Source organism: Eptatretus burgeri, chromosome 12, assembly GCF_056783735.1.
Source record: "Eptatretus burgeri isolate ZD-2024b chromosome 12, Ebu_testis_v1, whole genome shotgun sequence".
Taxonomy (NCBI): Eukaryota; Metazoa; Chordata; class Myxini; order Myxiniformes; family Myxinidae; genus Eptatretus; species Eptatretus burgeri.
In genome coordinates, this window is record NC_140972.1 from 74,825,088 (window position 1) to 74,840,443 (window position 15,356).

The following is a 15,356-nucleotide window of genomic DNA, read 5'->3' on the forward strand; positions in this document are numbered from 1 at the left end:
TTTAAATTGCAGCTCAAACACTCTGTCGACACATGTAGCTACACCCTCCCCAAATTTTATCCCATTCTTGGAGAAAGCATGTTAAACTTCAGATTAATAAACATCCAATCTCTCTTAAACAACTTTTTGGTCAAAACAATAAAATATTTCCTTTTAAAATCCATAAATCAAAAATAAAATCTTTAACATCTATCCAATTAAATCATGAATTTACCTTGCCTGAATTGATCAAAGGGTTACACTGGGTTGGTTGCCATTGCCTTCCCAGCACAAGTTCAGGCAACCTCAACATTCGCAGACGAATAAAACAATATGCCTATCTCAACGTCCATCCGAGGGAATCATCAATTATCTGTGAATCGCCCCACGTGCTAAACATCATCAAATCAATTTTAAATCTTTCCAAATCACGTTTATACATTTAAATCACATCTTTTAAGTACAATGGTTACAACTCAGATCATATCTTCAAAACATTTCTGACACGTCCTCAGAGCTTGCCCAGCACTTAAACCTGCTGGGTTGTGTAATTACAAATCACAATGCCAGCGAGAGCTCATCTCCCAAGACTTCACGTTCCGACTATATCCCACATTCACAATTGTTATTTCACAATTTATTCAAAATCCCTATGGTTTTTAAGTAAAACGAGCACTTTTCCCCAAATGGACTTTACTTTAAACAGATTCCTGTAGAGAGGGTGCACTACAAACACCAAGGAACAAGGAACAGGAAGTTCTCTCCACATCCGGTGGGAAGAAAAAGAAAAACTGACAGGCAAAACCCACAGTTTAGCATTACTCTGTCATGGCTTCAACACACACTAACGAGCGTTGCATCTCATAGACTCGCGTGTGATCACGTGACAAATACCAATCACATTTCTATCTCATTTTAAAGTCATTGCCAACGGCATGCACAATTCGACACAATAGCCCCCCATCCTCTTGAATCTGCATATGAATCGATTTTCACAGTTAAAGCTTAAGACAAACACAGACTCAGTGGAGAGACATGTCACCCCCCCCCCCCCCCCCACAGATCGAGTGGAGGGGGCGAGCTGCACAGTCGCAGCTTGCTACCTTTGCGTGGAAATACAAAGCCAAGAATGCATAACATGCCAACCCCAAACAGACCCACAGCTTATTCCAGCACAAGTTCGTCCTCAGACTGTTTTGCCGAAGTGGTTTTTAAAATTATTTAATTTATTTTATGAATGTCCATCTCTTCACGCTTTATTTGTTTGCAATATTATTATTTCTAACAAGACATTCATGCATCACATCGTCCAGAAATCTTAATTCTCCAGCGAGCTCACAATCGCTTCCAATTCCAATTGAATTGAATTTACACACACAACTGCGACTTTCGCGCGTTATCAGCACCAAACCATGAACATCCAGGCTGTTTTATTTCGACTCTCTGCCTGATATTTCTTCCTTAGTTGTTAAAAATATAGTCAAAATCCCAACAGAACACGTTTCATTGCAGTGAATATTGGACTCGCACAAGTTTCATTTTTTACTCTCAGCAACACATGCATTTCAATGCAAATCACCAGCCACGCTCCCAGCCGGTCAATCATCTCCTGCATCCAACAAAATTTACAGTCGACTTTCCCACATTTGGGGAAATCGCAGGGGTCACCCTTCTCTCCTGAAAGTGCAATGGGTAGGCCTTGCCCTGAGAATACCACCTTACCTAACTGATGGGGTATCTCTCCAATCAGGTAAGTATCAATGCAAACATATATCTCACGCGTTCTTTGTGCGGTTTGTGGCATGTCACTTCGTCATGCTCATTTCATCGGACTCCTCTTAACAATAAACTTTCTTTGTTCGAAATGCGTTACCTCCTGAGAGCTCACTCCCTTACCTTCGCTCAAGCACTTGTCGTTCCTCCAGGCACTGCCTCCGGCAGATTAAGCACCTCCGTTCACGAGCACCGCACCAACATCGGTTCGAATCCGAGTCACGGCACCAACTGTTGTGGATTTTTTTTTAACCCACCCAGTTGTGATCGTTGAAGGATTCTACCTCGCCGATTATTGAATCCTATTTGACTTCAGGCAGAGTTTAACGTTTGCCCGATTTGGTTATAAAATCCTGCATAAAACCCATTGACACTGATAAAACTGATGTCCACACAAGTCCTTCCTTGTGAAACAATTTATTTTCTAATTATCCACCATACACTTCTCACCCTCGTACAATGAACTTAAGAATCCCCATTGATTGCAATATTATTTGGTTCTATTTCATTTATTCTTACTTTTAGTTAACGGTTAGACCAACACGATTCAATTCACTTCCACATTACATCAGAGAGTTTTATTCTAACTTGGTACTTGGTCAGTTCCAAGGAGTACAAGCCACTGAGATTCTAATACTTCCTCAGGTACTTGCACTGAAACAATTTTACATTTCAAAGCATTTTATACTTTCATGAGAGAGTGGTGGGGGCTATCAACCCAGACTGCAGACGTGTCCTTAAGATGAGAAGCCACTTCGTACATTTCGAGGCAAAGGTTCGCTGTTATCAGCTCAGGTCACACTGCCCCAGACGAAGACATTTATCATCATTTAGGGCAAAAGTCTCTTGGCTAGAAAGGACAGCCAATTCAACTTGTAGCATAAAAGTTACATTTCTAAAACTCCATTTGTTACAATTTAGAATACATTCATATAAATTTTCCCCCACAGTATCAATGACTAAGGTGGAGTGGGTTTGGGGGAGGGGGTGGCTGTTCTATTAATGCAGTGCCCCCTGTAGGTCAGTGCAGGTATTTGGAATTTGGCCAGGGTGCTGGTGATAGCCTGCCTCCTCTTTGCAAAGTACACTGTGAGATCTTTAATGTCTGCCAACAAATGATTGTTGGCTTAATGGCTTGAGTGGTGAGCTTGAAATCTGAGGGTCCTGAGTTCAAATCCTGCTGAGCTGTTGAATTAATACTAGGTGGGGTTGACTCAGCCTGTCATCCTTCTGAGGTCAGCAAAATGAGTGCCAGCTTGTTGGTATCCTGTGTCGGAGTGGCGACTCGTCCAGGATTGTGCCCAATAGCCAAGGAGACTGCTTAAGCAGCACCAACGCTCTGCACAGAGTATGGTCCCAATGGATGGATGGATTGAACAAATGATGGCAGATGTGACGTCCAAGTTAACGTCCATCCGAGGGATGGCACACACTGGTGAATCACCCTCTCTGCGATACACCAGGATGACAGTTTATAGCTGGGTTGAGATTCAAATCCAGACAAGACAGCTCAGAAGTGAGTATGCATACTTCTCGGCCATCCTCCCAGCCCTGTGTCATGGGATCATCAAAAGGCAAAAACAATTAGTTTGGTTATTTTTCATTTGAAGAGTGAAAACTTTTATATCCAACTTGGATGTGTGCATTTTATATCCAAGGTTCCTCCTGATAACTCCATCTTTGCGCTTTACTTTTTCAGGTTCCTTCTTGGTCTTCCGTTTGATTATTTTTTCATCGCATTGTGGTATGAAGCAACTTGGTGCACCAAACCCCATACATCTGACTTTTTAAGAATGCTTTAAAAAAGTTAAATACTTATTTAATAGGAATAGAAATTAAAAAGAAAAAAAAGAGAGGGGTGAGAGCTGCTAGATTAGCTCAGAGGTATACTCATCTTTGAGCTTACCTGGACAGTATCTCTCATCTTTGGGCTTCCCAGGCAGGATGTTTTATCAAGGTGTTCGCCATCCATCAGATGGGACATTATGTTGAGGTGGATGTTAAAGACCCCACTGTGTCTTGCAAAGAGTAGGCCATTTCGTGCTGGCACCCAGGGTGAGTTCCAGATTGCTACTCTAACCTATAAAAACATTTCATTGGTGACGCAGACATGCCTTGGTGATGATGCGTCCAGTGGGTCAGATTCGTAATTGAATACCCGTCCATGATGCATTCGTTACCAAATAATGGATTACAATTCCCATTGATACATTGTCATGGGACTGCAACCATGCACTCGTGTAATTGAAGACGTTGATTATTGATTTTATGTTGATAATGTTGCACCTGTGCATCTCAGGATTCTACACCAGTGGGCAGTCGGGGAAGGCCGTCCGACTACGGGCAGTCTCATCCAGTTCATCACAACCTCGGGCAAGACCGAGCTTGTTCCTGCTCAGCTCTAAGTAATCCTGTCTGTGGCCTCGAGTTTAATACTTTTTGGCATTTGTCCGAACATCCGCTTCGTTTAACACCTTTGAGATCTCTGCTTTTCAGGAATAGTCATCGAATGTGGATGGTGTTTTGTCAAGCCTCTTGGCTGTGCAATGTAATGAAATTGTGTACATTTTGAAGTAGTGTTGCCATGAGTTTGCCTTCCCTGATGCCAGTTCTGATGATGTGAAAATAAATCGAGGATAATGGCCTCGTCAAGATTCACATGACCGCAATCAATTTAACTGTCTCTTGTAATATGAGAAGATCCAAGAATGTACCAATCTCCTGTCATTGTGTCTTCATTCTCAGTGAAATGTGTTGTTTTTATTGTGAAATAAAACTCCTGAGTGCACTAAATCCTTTCAAATAAATAAACTTTATTTTTGCTTTTAAGGGAGATACAAATGCAACAAGAACGGCACTCGGTAGAGTGCATAACTACGTCAGGCTGAACAGTTTACATTTTGTATCCCACTGATGGTCCTCTTCTGGTCCTTGGTGCTTCCAGTCTTGCTCTATGGATGTGAGACTTGGATTCTGACCAGGGATCTGAGATGGAGACTTAATTCCTTTGGTACCAGGTCTCTTCGGAGAATCATTGGCTATCACTGGTCGGACTTTGTGTCCAACGATCGGTTGCTGAGAGAGACTCGAATGAGATTTGTTACTTGCATAGTCCGTGAGCGTCAGTTGTGGCTGTACAGACATGTGGCTCGTTTTCTTGATGCTGATCCTGCTCACCAGATTCTCTCAGCGAGGGAGTCTCGTGAGTGGAGGAGGCCAATGGGCCGACCACGTGCCTCGTGGTTGTAGCAGGTTGATCAGCATCTCAAGGAGATGGGGATGGGCCAAACATCTGCCTGGGGGATGGCTCGACGGAGGCCCCTGGAGTACCGACGGAAAGTGGATGCAGCGATGCGCTGCTCCTGCGCATGCTCCCATACCTGACCTGACTTGACCTGATAGACCAGATCGGGATCCAGACCTGAACCAAATTCTAATTGGCTTGATCTTGTCATCCAACCAGCTCATCCGCAACGTTTGTCATAATCCACCCCCAACATTTTAACGTGTCGTTTTTGGTACCCTCTCATTGGTGAAGAATCACTTTTAAAATTCTCTGGATCTTCCAAATCGACTTGTTCTTATCACACACCTAACCTGTCCATCAAATTTCATCCAAATCCATCCATGACTTTTTGAGATTCCCTGCTTACAGACGGGTGAAAACATAACCTCCGTCTACTTTCGGTGGCGGAGTTAAATATCTGACTTAAGCATGTTTTCTTGCTGTATGACCAAATCAAAACGTTTTGGAAACGTCATCCAACTTTCGCCCGACATGTGCAACAAGTCGCATTGTTTTGTGTGGCCACTGCAGTTACCATTCCACAAAGCCTCGTCGTTGAGCAAGGAGCGCACGTGTTTCATCTCCCCCAAGACTTTGATCTCTCCATGCCAATTCGTGCGGTCTTCCATCAATGGGTAAAGACAACACAAAAAGGTTATTCGTAAAGCATGTTTGCTGAAAGTTGTATACTTTTCTCTCTGCTAGTAAGTCTTTCACTTACCATTATGTGAAATGTTTCATTCCCCTGACCTTTCACTGCTGCGTTCCTGTTGTCCTGGGTACGCTAGTGGTAATTAAAGGTGACAATGGAAGCTTTTGCAAGAGTCAGCTGGTACCTACCTTCGAGTTTCAGAGCACCATTCCTGGTTTATAACTTCCTCAAGAGGTCACCAATGAGACATTTGATTACGTTTAATCTTTAACCAGCTTTGGTGGCTTAAGGGTTAGATTGAGAGGGTCTGGGAGGTCATACCAATGGCATAAATAAATGGTTATGTGCTGTGCTGCCTTGCATGGAGTTGTTTGGCTGCATCATTTTCTTGAAGCGCGATTGTGTCGCTGATGCAGTGCCCCTCTACCAGTACATACACTGGAACTGGTACTCATTTCGCCGACCTCGGAAGGATGACAGGCTGAGTCAACCCCCTGGTGTATTAATTCAGCAGCTGACGGGGCTTGAACTCAGGACCCTAGGATCCCAAGCCGCCACCCTCACCACTGAACCAACATCAGGCTACCTGTTACCTGAAAGCTGGTACTCATTTTGCAGACCACGGAAGGATGAAAAGTTGAGTCAACCCACTAGGTGTTATTTAATAGATGGACAGGGACTCCGATTCAAGACCCAAAGATATTAAGCCGGCCACCTTAACCGTTAAACCACCAGCCTTGCTTCGCATGACGCTCAGCATTTGATAAGGCCTAAGGGTAGAGCACGGACACACAACCATAGGTTGGCAACCATTGTCGAGATTTCGATGGGCCTAATGTACCGGCCTCCTGTTTGAAGTTCCTCGAAGTGACGAGTTGATTCCACATTTTTTATATATATATTTCTTACAAAATTCGTGTTCAATATTACATAAGCTGATTTTCGTCGTCTGGCCAGGTGATGGCGTAACTAGGGGATACAAGTTGGAGCTCAACGAGTGACGTCACTCAAACGCTGAGCTGAAGGAATCGTCGCACTCGCTAAACTGTTGTAAAAACCAAACACATCGAGTTTTCCACTTCATGTTCCATTCGGAGAAACATCAAACGCACCGTTTGGGACTTTTCGCGACGGTTTCACGTCACAACTCCGTGGGAAAGGGAACACTCGTCAACGACGTGACGGGGGAAGCGGTTTTTTTCGGGGGGGGGGGGAAAGATGGCGAAATGGAAATCCAGGGAGAAAAACGGGACGCGAGAGAGAAAGGGAGATAAGTGGAGATACTGGATAGATAAGCCTGGGAGCGAATGAGGGGCCGAAGGGGGAGGGGGAGGAGGTTGTGAGGGAGGCGGGAGGCTGGTTCGACTGGCCCCGTGCTGGGAGGGAAGCGGTGAAAAGGCTCCTGTGGTGTCATCAGTGAGGGTCGTCACAGGCTCGGCTGGGCCCGGCGCGGACAAGGCCATGGACACGACGCTCGTCTGTGTCCTACTGGGCGTCATCGCTGCTCTGCCCGGAGCCGGGAGGTTCCTCAACCTCGGCTGTCTCGCTTCCGTGAGTTTGTGTCTCTATGGACATCCGCTCGCATTGTCTGTCTTCACCGGCATCCTTGCTCCTGTCCGCCGTTCGTGCCTCGAATACACCGAAGGGTTCGGGACATGAAGTACCTTGTCTAATATATATCTATAAAAAATACCTTCCACCTCACGACTTGTTGCAATGTCGATGTGAGGTGGTGATTTGTCCGACGGTTTTTTTTTTCCACACTGTCTGCACCAAATAGTCGAACGAGTCACTAAATGAAGGAGTTTTTTTTTTGGTGTTTTTTTTTTAATACATTAAGGGGGTTTGTGACTCGGACATCGAGTGTCTGACGAGAGTGAAACGTCCATGCTTTGCTCGTCTTGATACAAACACGAACCGATGCTCCGATTTAACGGGAAACGAGTATCGTTGTGGTGAATCTGAACCACGGACGGTTTAATTGGGATTACGTCAGCTGTCTGTAGTTTGGTGGTGTTGCGATGGTGAAAGGGGAAAAAAACAACAAAAAAAAATCAGTGACTTTCTGCACGGAGAAGAAGAGTAAATTGCAGTCAATGCGGAAGGAGGTGAGAAAAGTGGGCGTGGTCATATAGAATAAAGGCGGAGTCTGCCTGGTGATGGTTTGGCCTTCATTGGTTCTGGGGAAGGGTCCTCATTGGATGTTACTGGGCAGAGCCGGCTCTGAGTTGGGGACTGCCCCCCCCCCTTGAGTGGACCGACCGTGTTAAGAGTTACCAAAATGGGGAGGGAGGATCCACCAAGTCCTGACTCTTAACACTAAATAACCTTAAAAAAAACGTATATATATATATATATATATATATATATATGTGTCATGCTTTATATGTATATTAATTACGTACTATTGGAATGAACCTGTTGACCCTTTAAACTGCTGGTGGTGGTCGTATGGCAGCTTAGCTGCTGGGGTAGCTCTCATTTCTTGAAGCACGACTGTGCTGCTGATGCAGTGTCCCCTCTACCGGTACACACACTGGAACTGGTACTCATTTCTCCGACCTCGGAAGGATGACGGGCTGAGTCAACCCCCTGGTGTATTAATTCAGCGGCCGACGAGGCTTGAACTCAGGACCCGAGGATCCAAAGCCGCCACCATAACCACTGAGCCAACACCAGGCTTTCTTTAGACTGCTGAGACTCCTTTGACCTTTGAAGATCCGCAATACCCTTAAGACTACCAAGACCCGGAAAGACCTCTAATTATTGTTCTTGGGGTTTCAAGGCTTCCAGGATGGGAAATGTATTGTTTTTGTTCGGACGAGCCATAAACACCCGAGGACTTGAAGACCGATGGAAATTTGATCCAATGGCCCACCAAGCCCCCGAGTCTACTATAAATGTTCTGTTCATTTCACTGGCAACGTCGTTCTAAATCATCCGCCGTCAATAAGAGAAGCAAAGCACATCTTGTATTTTGTTGCAAGGAAATTATGAAAGTGAGATCATGGTTTCAAAATATTTGAATGGTTCAAAATACGAACGTTTTCAACGTGTCGAAATTGCACTGAGATCAAAAGTTCTCGCCTTGAAATGATTAATATTTCAGAATTGGCCTCGGGATGCCGCCAAAGGTCTGGGCAGTTTGAACCTGCTCGTGAGAAATTCGGACATGTTCATATTATTAGGAGTAACATTTACCAGGTTCAAGTCTGCATTATGGTTAAAATTGGAATATGTAGTATTACGGGATGCGATTCATGCGACTTAACATCAACAGCAAAACTACCGGGTCAAATTATGCGTGTTCCAAGCTTATGACGACAAAAACCCCTTTGTCTGTCTATATACAATGACAATGGACTCGAGGGATGAAGCGCAAGTGGTTGTGGTGGAAATTAATTATTTTTTTTTTGTATTCAGAAACCTAGGCTCGTGGAGGATCTAAAGACAGTGGGCAGCAGGTTACACAGACTGGCTCAGGGGAACAGGGAGACAAAGATGTTGCGCATCAATGGCAGGAAGGAAATGTGGGGGGGGGTAGAGGGGGCATCATGAGTAGGGGTGGGTATGGGGGAGCCTGAAGTGGTTATGTGCAGCACTTGAAAGGGATGGGCACGAGACAACACACGCACACACCACACACAAGGAGTCGGTGGATTGACATATCTGCAGGGCATAGCCAAGATGGAGGTCTGAGACCACACTTCGTTCCCATCTTGGTGACTACTCTGCAACGTTTGAGTGCCATTTCCATTCAATTGAGTTTTGGGATTTATTTAATATCTGGATTTTTATATTTTTTTATTATTTTTTTTTAGGAAGGTAGTTTCATGCACCATCTCATCATCTGGAATGATTGTGCTGGGTGTAATATACTGTTCATCTCCATGGAGCTTCAATGCAAGAAGAGGCCATGAGACCCATAAAACCTGCACAATGGTTGTTTGTCCAAACTCTCATTTTTAAATGCCGAGAGTCGAGCAAGGAAGCAGCATGTACCATTTTAGGAAGTTTGGTGTCATTCGGGCCAGGATTCGAACCACCAGACTTGGAAGCAAGCACTCTAATCATTACACCACCGAGTCTGGTGGCATAATTAGCTGAGACTAATTATGTAAGCTAATTTGTGTTTGGCTGCTCTCGGTTGAATGGTGTCCAGCACTTGTACTTTTTTGTGTTTTCATTTGGTGTGTACAAACTACAAATGTGATTGTTAAATAGTATTTACGTGGAACCATATCACGTTTGGTTTTTGGGGGATTTCTCTGAAACCTATGCTGTGCAGACTTTGGCCTTCGCCATTCCCAGCTGTCGTATTTGCATGTTAAAGAATTGATCACTGCAGAAAGGACTGCACCTGTTTCTCCTCTCAAAGCGAGGGAAACTTGTGTGTCTCATTTTCTCGACAAAGTATTCGTTTCCATGTGGCCTCGCCAGCGTAATGTGCTCTGAACCATGAGCAGAAAGAACCTGTTTCTACTTCATTTGTGAGCTTCGGGCCACGTGATTTTGGAACCATATGGACAAACAACAAATGGCATCGATTTTTATTATTTTTTTTTTTGTTTTCTTTTTTTCTCGCTGGAACCGAATAATTTGTTTTTTGGAACTCCTGCCTGCTTTTCCTGTTGTGGTTCTTCATTTGTTTGTACACAAATCTCGACTTTGCTTTGCTTAAGAATGCTTACTCTTGGATTTAACAATTGCTGTCACATGGAAGAGCTGTCACACAACTTAACACAATCACACGTGCAGACAGAGACAAAAGATAATCAATATAGGACTTGACTTCAGAAAAACACACCCTTTGACCTTGGGGGAAGTAATTTCCCAGTGAACTCTGGGTGCCAGCGGTACCATCTCGAGGTGGTGCTTTCTCTCCGCATTCAATGGGACATTGTTGGGGAGAAATCCTCCCTCCTCCCTTCCTCCCCTGTCCCCCTCCTCCACACCACCTCCTCAACCCTACCCTTCATATATAACTGTGGGAGATGGCCATGTTGAGAGCATTAAATTGCATTGAATAATTCCACTGAGTTGGTTGTAAAGGGCCATTTATTTATTTATTACTAGCAAATATCACCCATCGCTTCACTGATGGGAATACTGAGAGGGGGGAGAAAAGGTGTGAGAAGACGGTGTTGTGCTGTATAAGGAGGGGATGGAGGGAGGAATGTAGAGAGAGAAGAGAGGAAGAGAAAGATCAACTGATATGGGGTAGGGAAGTTAGCAGAGAGAATGTTATGCTTCACACACACACACACACACACACACACACACACACACACACACACACACACACACACACACACACACACACACACACTTATTAAGATATATTGGCAAATACAACCTGTCGCTTCGCTAATGGTAATATTAAAGGGGGAGGGGTGAGGGAGCGAAGAGGAGCAAAAATGCAGTATATAACAAATACAAACATTAAAATGAATTGCTTCTTAAATTTTTTTGGCATGATTGGGATTGGATACAGTCCATATTGCTTGAGGCAGGCATATTCAGATGTGGCAGGCTGTCCAGTTGAAGTTGAAGGCTCAGAAGATGAAATGGATGCTGATTCACTTGGGATTTTAAAAGAGGATTTCATTATGGGGACTTGAGTGGCTGCCTTCATTATCTGTTCATAGACCTTGAAACACTTCAGGACATTCTCCAACTCCCAGCACACCTTGGAACTTCTCATGCAGTCGGGATCGTGCTTATCACAAACTGCTCACTCAGGATGACGGGGCACGATCGGCTCGCTCAGGATGACTGGGCATGACCGGCTCGCTCAGGATGATGGGGCACGACCGGTTCGCTCAGGATGACGGGGCAAGGCCTGCTCGCTCAGGATGACGGGGCATGACCGGTTCGCTCAGGATGATGGGGCATGACCGGTTCGCTCAGGATGACGGGGCACGACCGGTTCGCTCAGGATGATGGGGCACGACCGGTTCGCTCAGGATGATGGGGCACGACCGGCTCGCTCAGGATGACGGGGCACGACCGGCTCGCTCAGGATGACGGGGCACGACCGGCTCACTCAGGATGACGGGGCACGGCCTGCTCGCTCAGGATGACGGGGCATGACCCGTTCGCTCAGCATGATGGGGCATGACCCGCTCACTCAGGATGACGGGGCACGACAGGAACAGGAACACGACGTTTGGGATAGGAACTGCACCGCCATGCTCAGCAAGTGGCTGAAGCACCTAAGTAAAAGCACTCCAATTTAATGGTTGGTTAGCGATGTCTGAATGTCCAAATTATATCTGAATTGGACAAATCAACACTTTTTGGAGTCGGAACTGCTGATACTTTCAAGTCTGGAGCTTAAATTTTGTCATTTTGCTTAGTTTAAGAGATTCTCTTCGTTTATTCATATGCAGAAGTGAAACAAAGCCACGAACACTGGAATCTCCGGGCATTTATAAGCATTGCAATGTACCCAGCAATGTGCAGCTATGATGAACAGGCATTCGATAATATGAGTGAGGAAAGAGAAAAAAAAACGACTTTATCGCTAAGAAATCGTTCTGGCCTGTTCCAGGTCAAAAAACATGGCAGCTTCAGACCCCAGCGAGGTTACCCAGGAAACACCTTAAGACCCCAGAGAGCGAGGTGGCCAGAGATTGCCTGATGGAGGATATAATTAAATAAGCCCATTAGTTTATTATGTTCAAAAGGGGTGTTTTAATGAACCCAAACTCCCAATTTTCACTCTTGCACTTCCTTGGAGTTTTCTTAGTATGCATGCAGAGTTTCAGGCTGCTAGGTTTTTATAGTTTTGGAGATATGGAGGACACACACACACACACACACACACACACACACACACACACACACACAAATGCACACACACACACATGCACATTTATTAGTACATATATGTACCCACGGTTGGAATGCATAAGCTGTGGGCTCAACTGAGAAAATGTAACATTTAAACTCAATTTTCTTAAGACTGGGGAAAAGGAAGGAAGGTAGGGTATAGGGAGGTAGGTGTTCAAGAGAACTATAGGAAGAAGGAAAAGGTGGTTGAGATGATGAGAGTACAAGGAAAGGAGGAATTGAAATGGATTAATGTTTTTACACGGAGAGGTCTGGGGTGTCAGGATGGTGAAATTCTACAAGCTTGCATGCGTAATAAATACATGACCCCGGATTGTTGCAATATTGAATGAACAAAGGTCACCATGATAGATGTGGAATGGAAAGTTTTGTGGGAAAGCACTGTTGGGATGTGCAATTCGGGATACAATTGGTTCGCAAATGCTCAACCGTGCAGACATGTTCAACTTATGTTTGTAAGTAGAACGACACTTGGTAGAGCATATACCTCCCCAGGCTGAACAATTTATGTTTTGTATCCCACTGATGGGCCGGATCTGCATCCGGACATTAAGCAAAATCAAATTGGCTTGTTCTTGTCACCTACACAACTCTTCCACCAAGTTTTGTCTGAATCCATCCATGACGTTTTGAGATATCATGCTATATATCGTTTTTGGCCCAATCTCTCATTGGTGAAGAATCACTGAAAAAATTATAGTATCCGGATCTTCACAAAAATCGAATTGATTCGTCCCTGTCACACACCCAAGCTCTCCACCAAATTTTGTCCAAATCCGTCCGTAACTTTTTGAGATATCCTGCTCAGACAACCAGACATACAAACAGACAGGGTGAAAACATAACCTCCATGCACTTTCAGTGTTAGAAGTAATAAGCATTTGACAAAGGTTCATGTGAAATGATTTGATCAATTTTACCCAAATTATTTTGTTTCCAACATTCTAAATGCAAGCAAGAAGGAAGGAGGAAAAATTTATTTTAAAAAACACAAGTCTGGAGACGGCGATGGTTCACGAGCAATGTACACGGTTCGCGTTTTTTATTTTTTGACTTTTGAAGGGACGCCACGGGCAAACTGGCGGGAATCGGGAAAAACGTAAATGATGAAAGTTGTAGTACTCGAAGAGCACTACTTGCATACCGACTTTCATTCGAAACAGTTGAAAACCCTAGGAGCTCGATGCCCAATTTATTGATATTTTTGACATTTTCTAAGTTTGTGACCTTGTGACCTTGACCTTGGGATGAAAATGAAAAATGGAGCTCCGTGGGGCTATGCGGGTACCATTGGGCTAACCAAATACCAAAACCCCTGCTAGATTCGACAAATACACTCAGAGAAGATGTAACTTGAAACCGGCTACCCCCTAAAAAACGCATGTTTTTTGGGCGTGGCTCCGCCCATAATGGGGGCAGCATGCCCATTCTCCGGAAAACACAACTAGATCATGATACAAACGTCGCACCCAAATTTTATCAAGATCGGATCAAAACCCACGGAGCTATGCTCGGGACAGACAGACAGACAGACAGACAGACAGACACCATAACGAATATAGTGGTCACTTACTGACTCGTGAACCAACACTTACTGACTCGTGAACTAATATATATTTATTTTTACTGGCACCTAGAACGATGACACGTATGTGTAAGACCCTATAAGACCCCAATGTCAATTTATTTTTAATCCTTGAAGCCAGTTTTCAAAAGGAAGCATTATATTGCACTCGTGTCATTCTATTGGTAGAAATTGCTGATGGTGACTTTCCCTTCATTATGTTACTTGTTGACGTAGTGTACAAACACCTTGATGACATGATTCACCTCATGCATTGTTCCCTCTGTATTTGAATGGAAACCTGTTGTTACAAGGTGACAATGCAACCGTGAATCGAGCACCATGCTAGGCAGATTGGACTTGCAGAAGAATGCGGGTTTGACCGTATGTCGTGTCCCTTCACCGTTCCTCGATGTGTTCATTTGTCTCTGGATCTCTAACAGCTTGGCCTCTCCGAAATTACCTTCCATCTCAGATCCGCAGTTACTATAAGAAGACGATCAAGCGATCTGATATTTCTTGTTCTTGTACTTGCTGTGCAATTGTTATCATTTTTGTTGGCGGAAAAATGGAGTTCTTGTACAATATTTGACATAATGGAAACAATTTGTGATTGAAAAGGAAAAACTTTTTAAGGATTGTTACGTGTCAGTATTTTTCATGCGTTGGAACTTTTTGGTGGCGTTTCCTCACCTGCGGGCATTTTGCCTTCTTGGTGCATTTGTATTTTTGTAGACTGACGTCATGGTTCTGCAGTCAGCATGAGATCATTGCACAGTGGTAGCTTTGTCCAGGGTGTGGTGTGTATTTGCCGAGAGAAAGTGATGCAAAGAGGCCGCAGTGCTGTTCATGCTATACGCTGTACTATGTTGGATTATGTTCCTTTAATTCTTCAAAGATTTTTTTTCCTGAGCTGGTAACTTCATGTTAGTTTTGTTCCCGAGAAGTACTTACACTTTTGTGTTTTTTTATATGCAAGTGTCTAGGTTCATGGAGGAGCAAAAACCACAAGAATAAAATGTTTAAAGTTACTTGCCATAAAAGGATAACAAGCTGCTGAGGTTTCAGGCTTTACCCATGGGCGAGCTACACGACAAAGGGTGGCAGGCTGAAGGACTACCAAAGATATTAGAGAGGTGGAGGGGGTGGGTTGTGGGGACATACACAAGGAGGAATAATGCAGATATGTGTTGCAATGGCCCAGAAAGGAACAGGATGTGAAAGGATCATTGTATGTAGAAGAGATT

General features: G+C 44.2%; 2 protein-coding genes across 2 annotated transcripts in view; both read left to right on the forward strand.

Annotated features, from left to right (window-relative positions):
• QDPR (quinoid dihydropteridine reductase) overlaps positions 1-4,545 on the forward strand; it is a 49,415-nt gene extending 44,870 nt beyond the window's left edge. Inside the window, exon 7 of the mRNA XM_085848549.1 lies at positions 4,052-4,545. Coding sequence (XP_085704675.1) covers positions 4,052-4,157 — 106 coding nt within the window. The 3' untranslated portion in view covers positions 4,158-4,545. The remainder of the gene's footprint in view (positions 1-4,051) is intronic.
• Positions 4,546-6,901: 2,356 nt separating this feature from the next.
• LOC147015926 (uncharacterized) overlaps positions 6,902-15,356 on the forward strand; it is a 41,413-nt gene continuing 32,958 nt past the window's right edge. Inside the window, exon 1 of the mRNA XM_085848547.1 lies at positions 6,902-7,241. Coding sequence (XP_085704673.1) covers positions 7,152-7,241 — 90 coding nt within the window. The 5' untranslated portion in view covers positions 6,902-7,151. The remainder of the gene's footprint in view (positions 7,242-15,356) is intronic.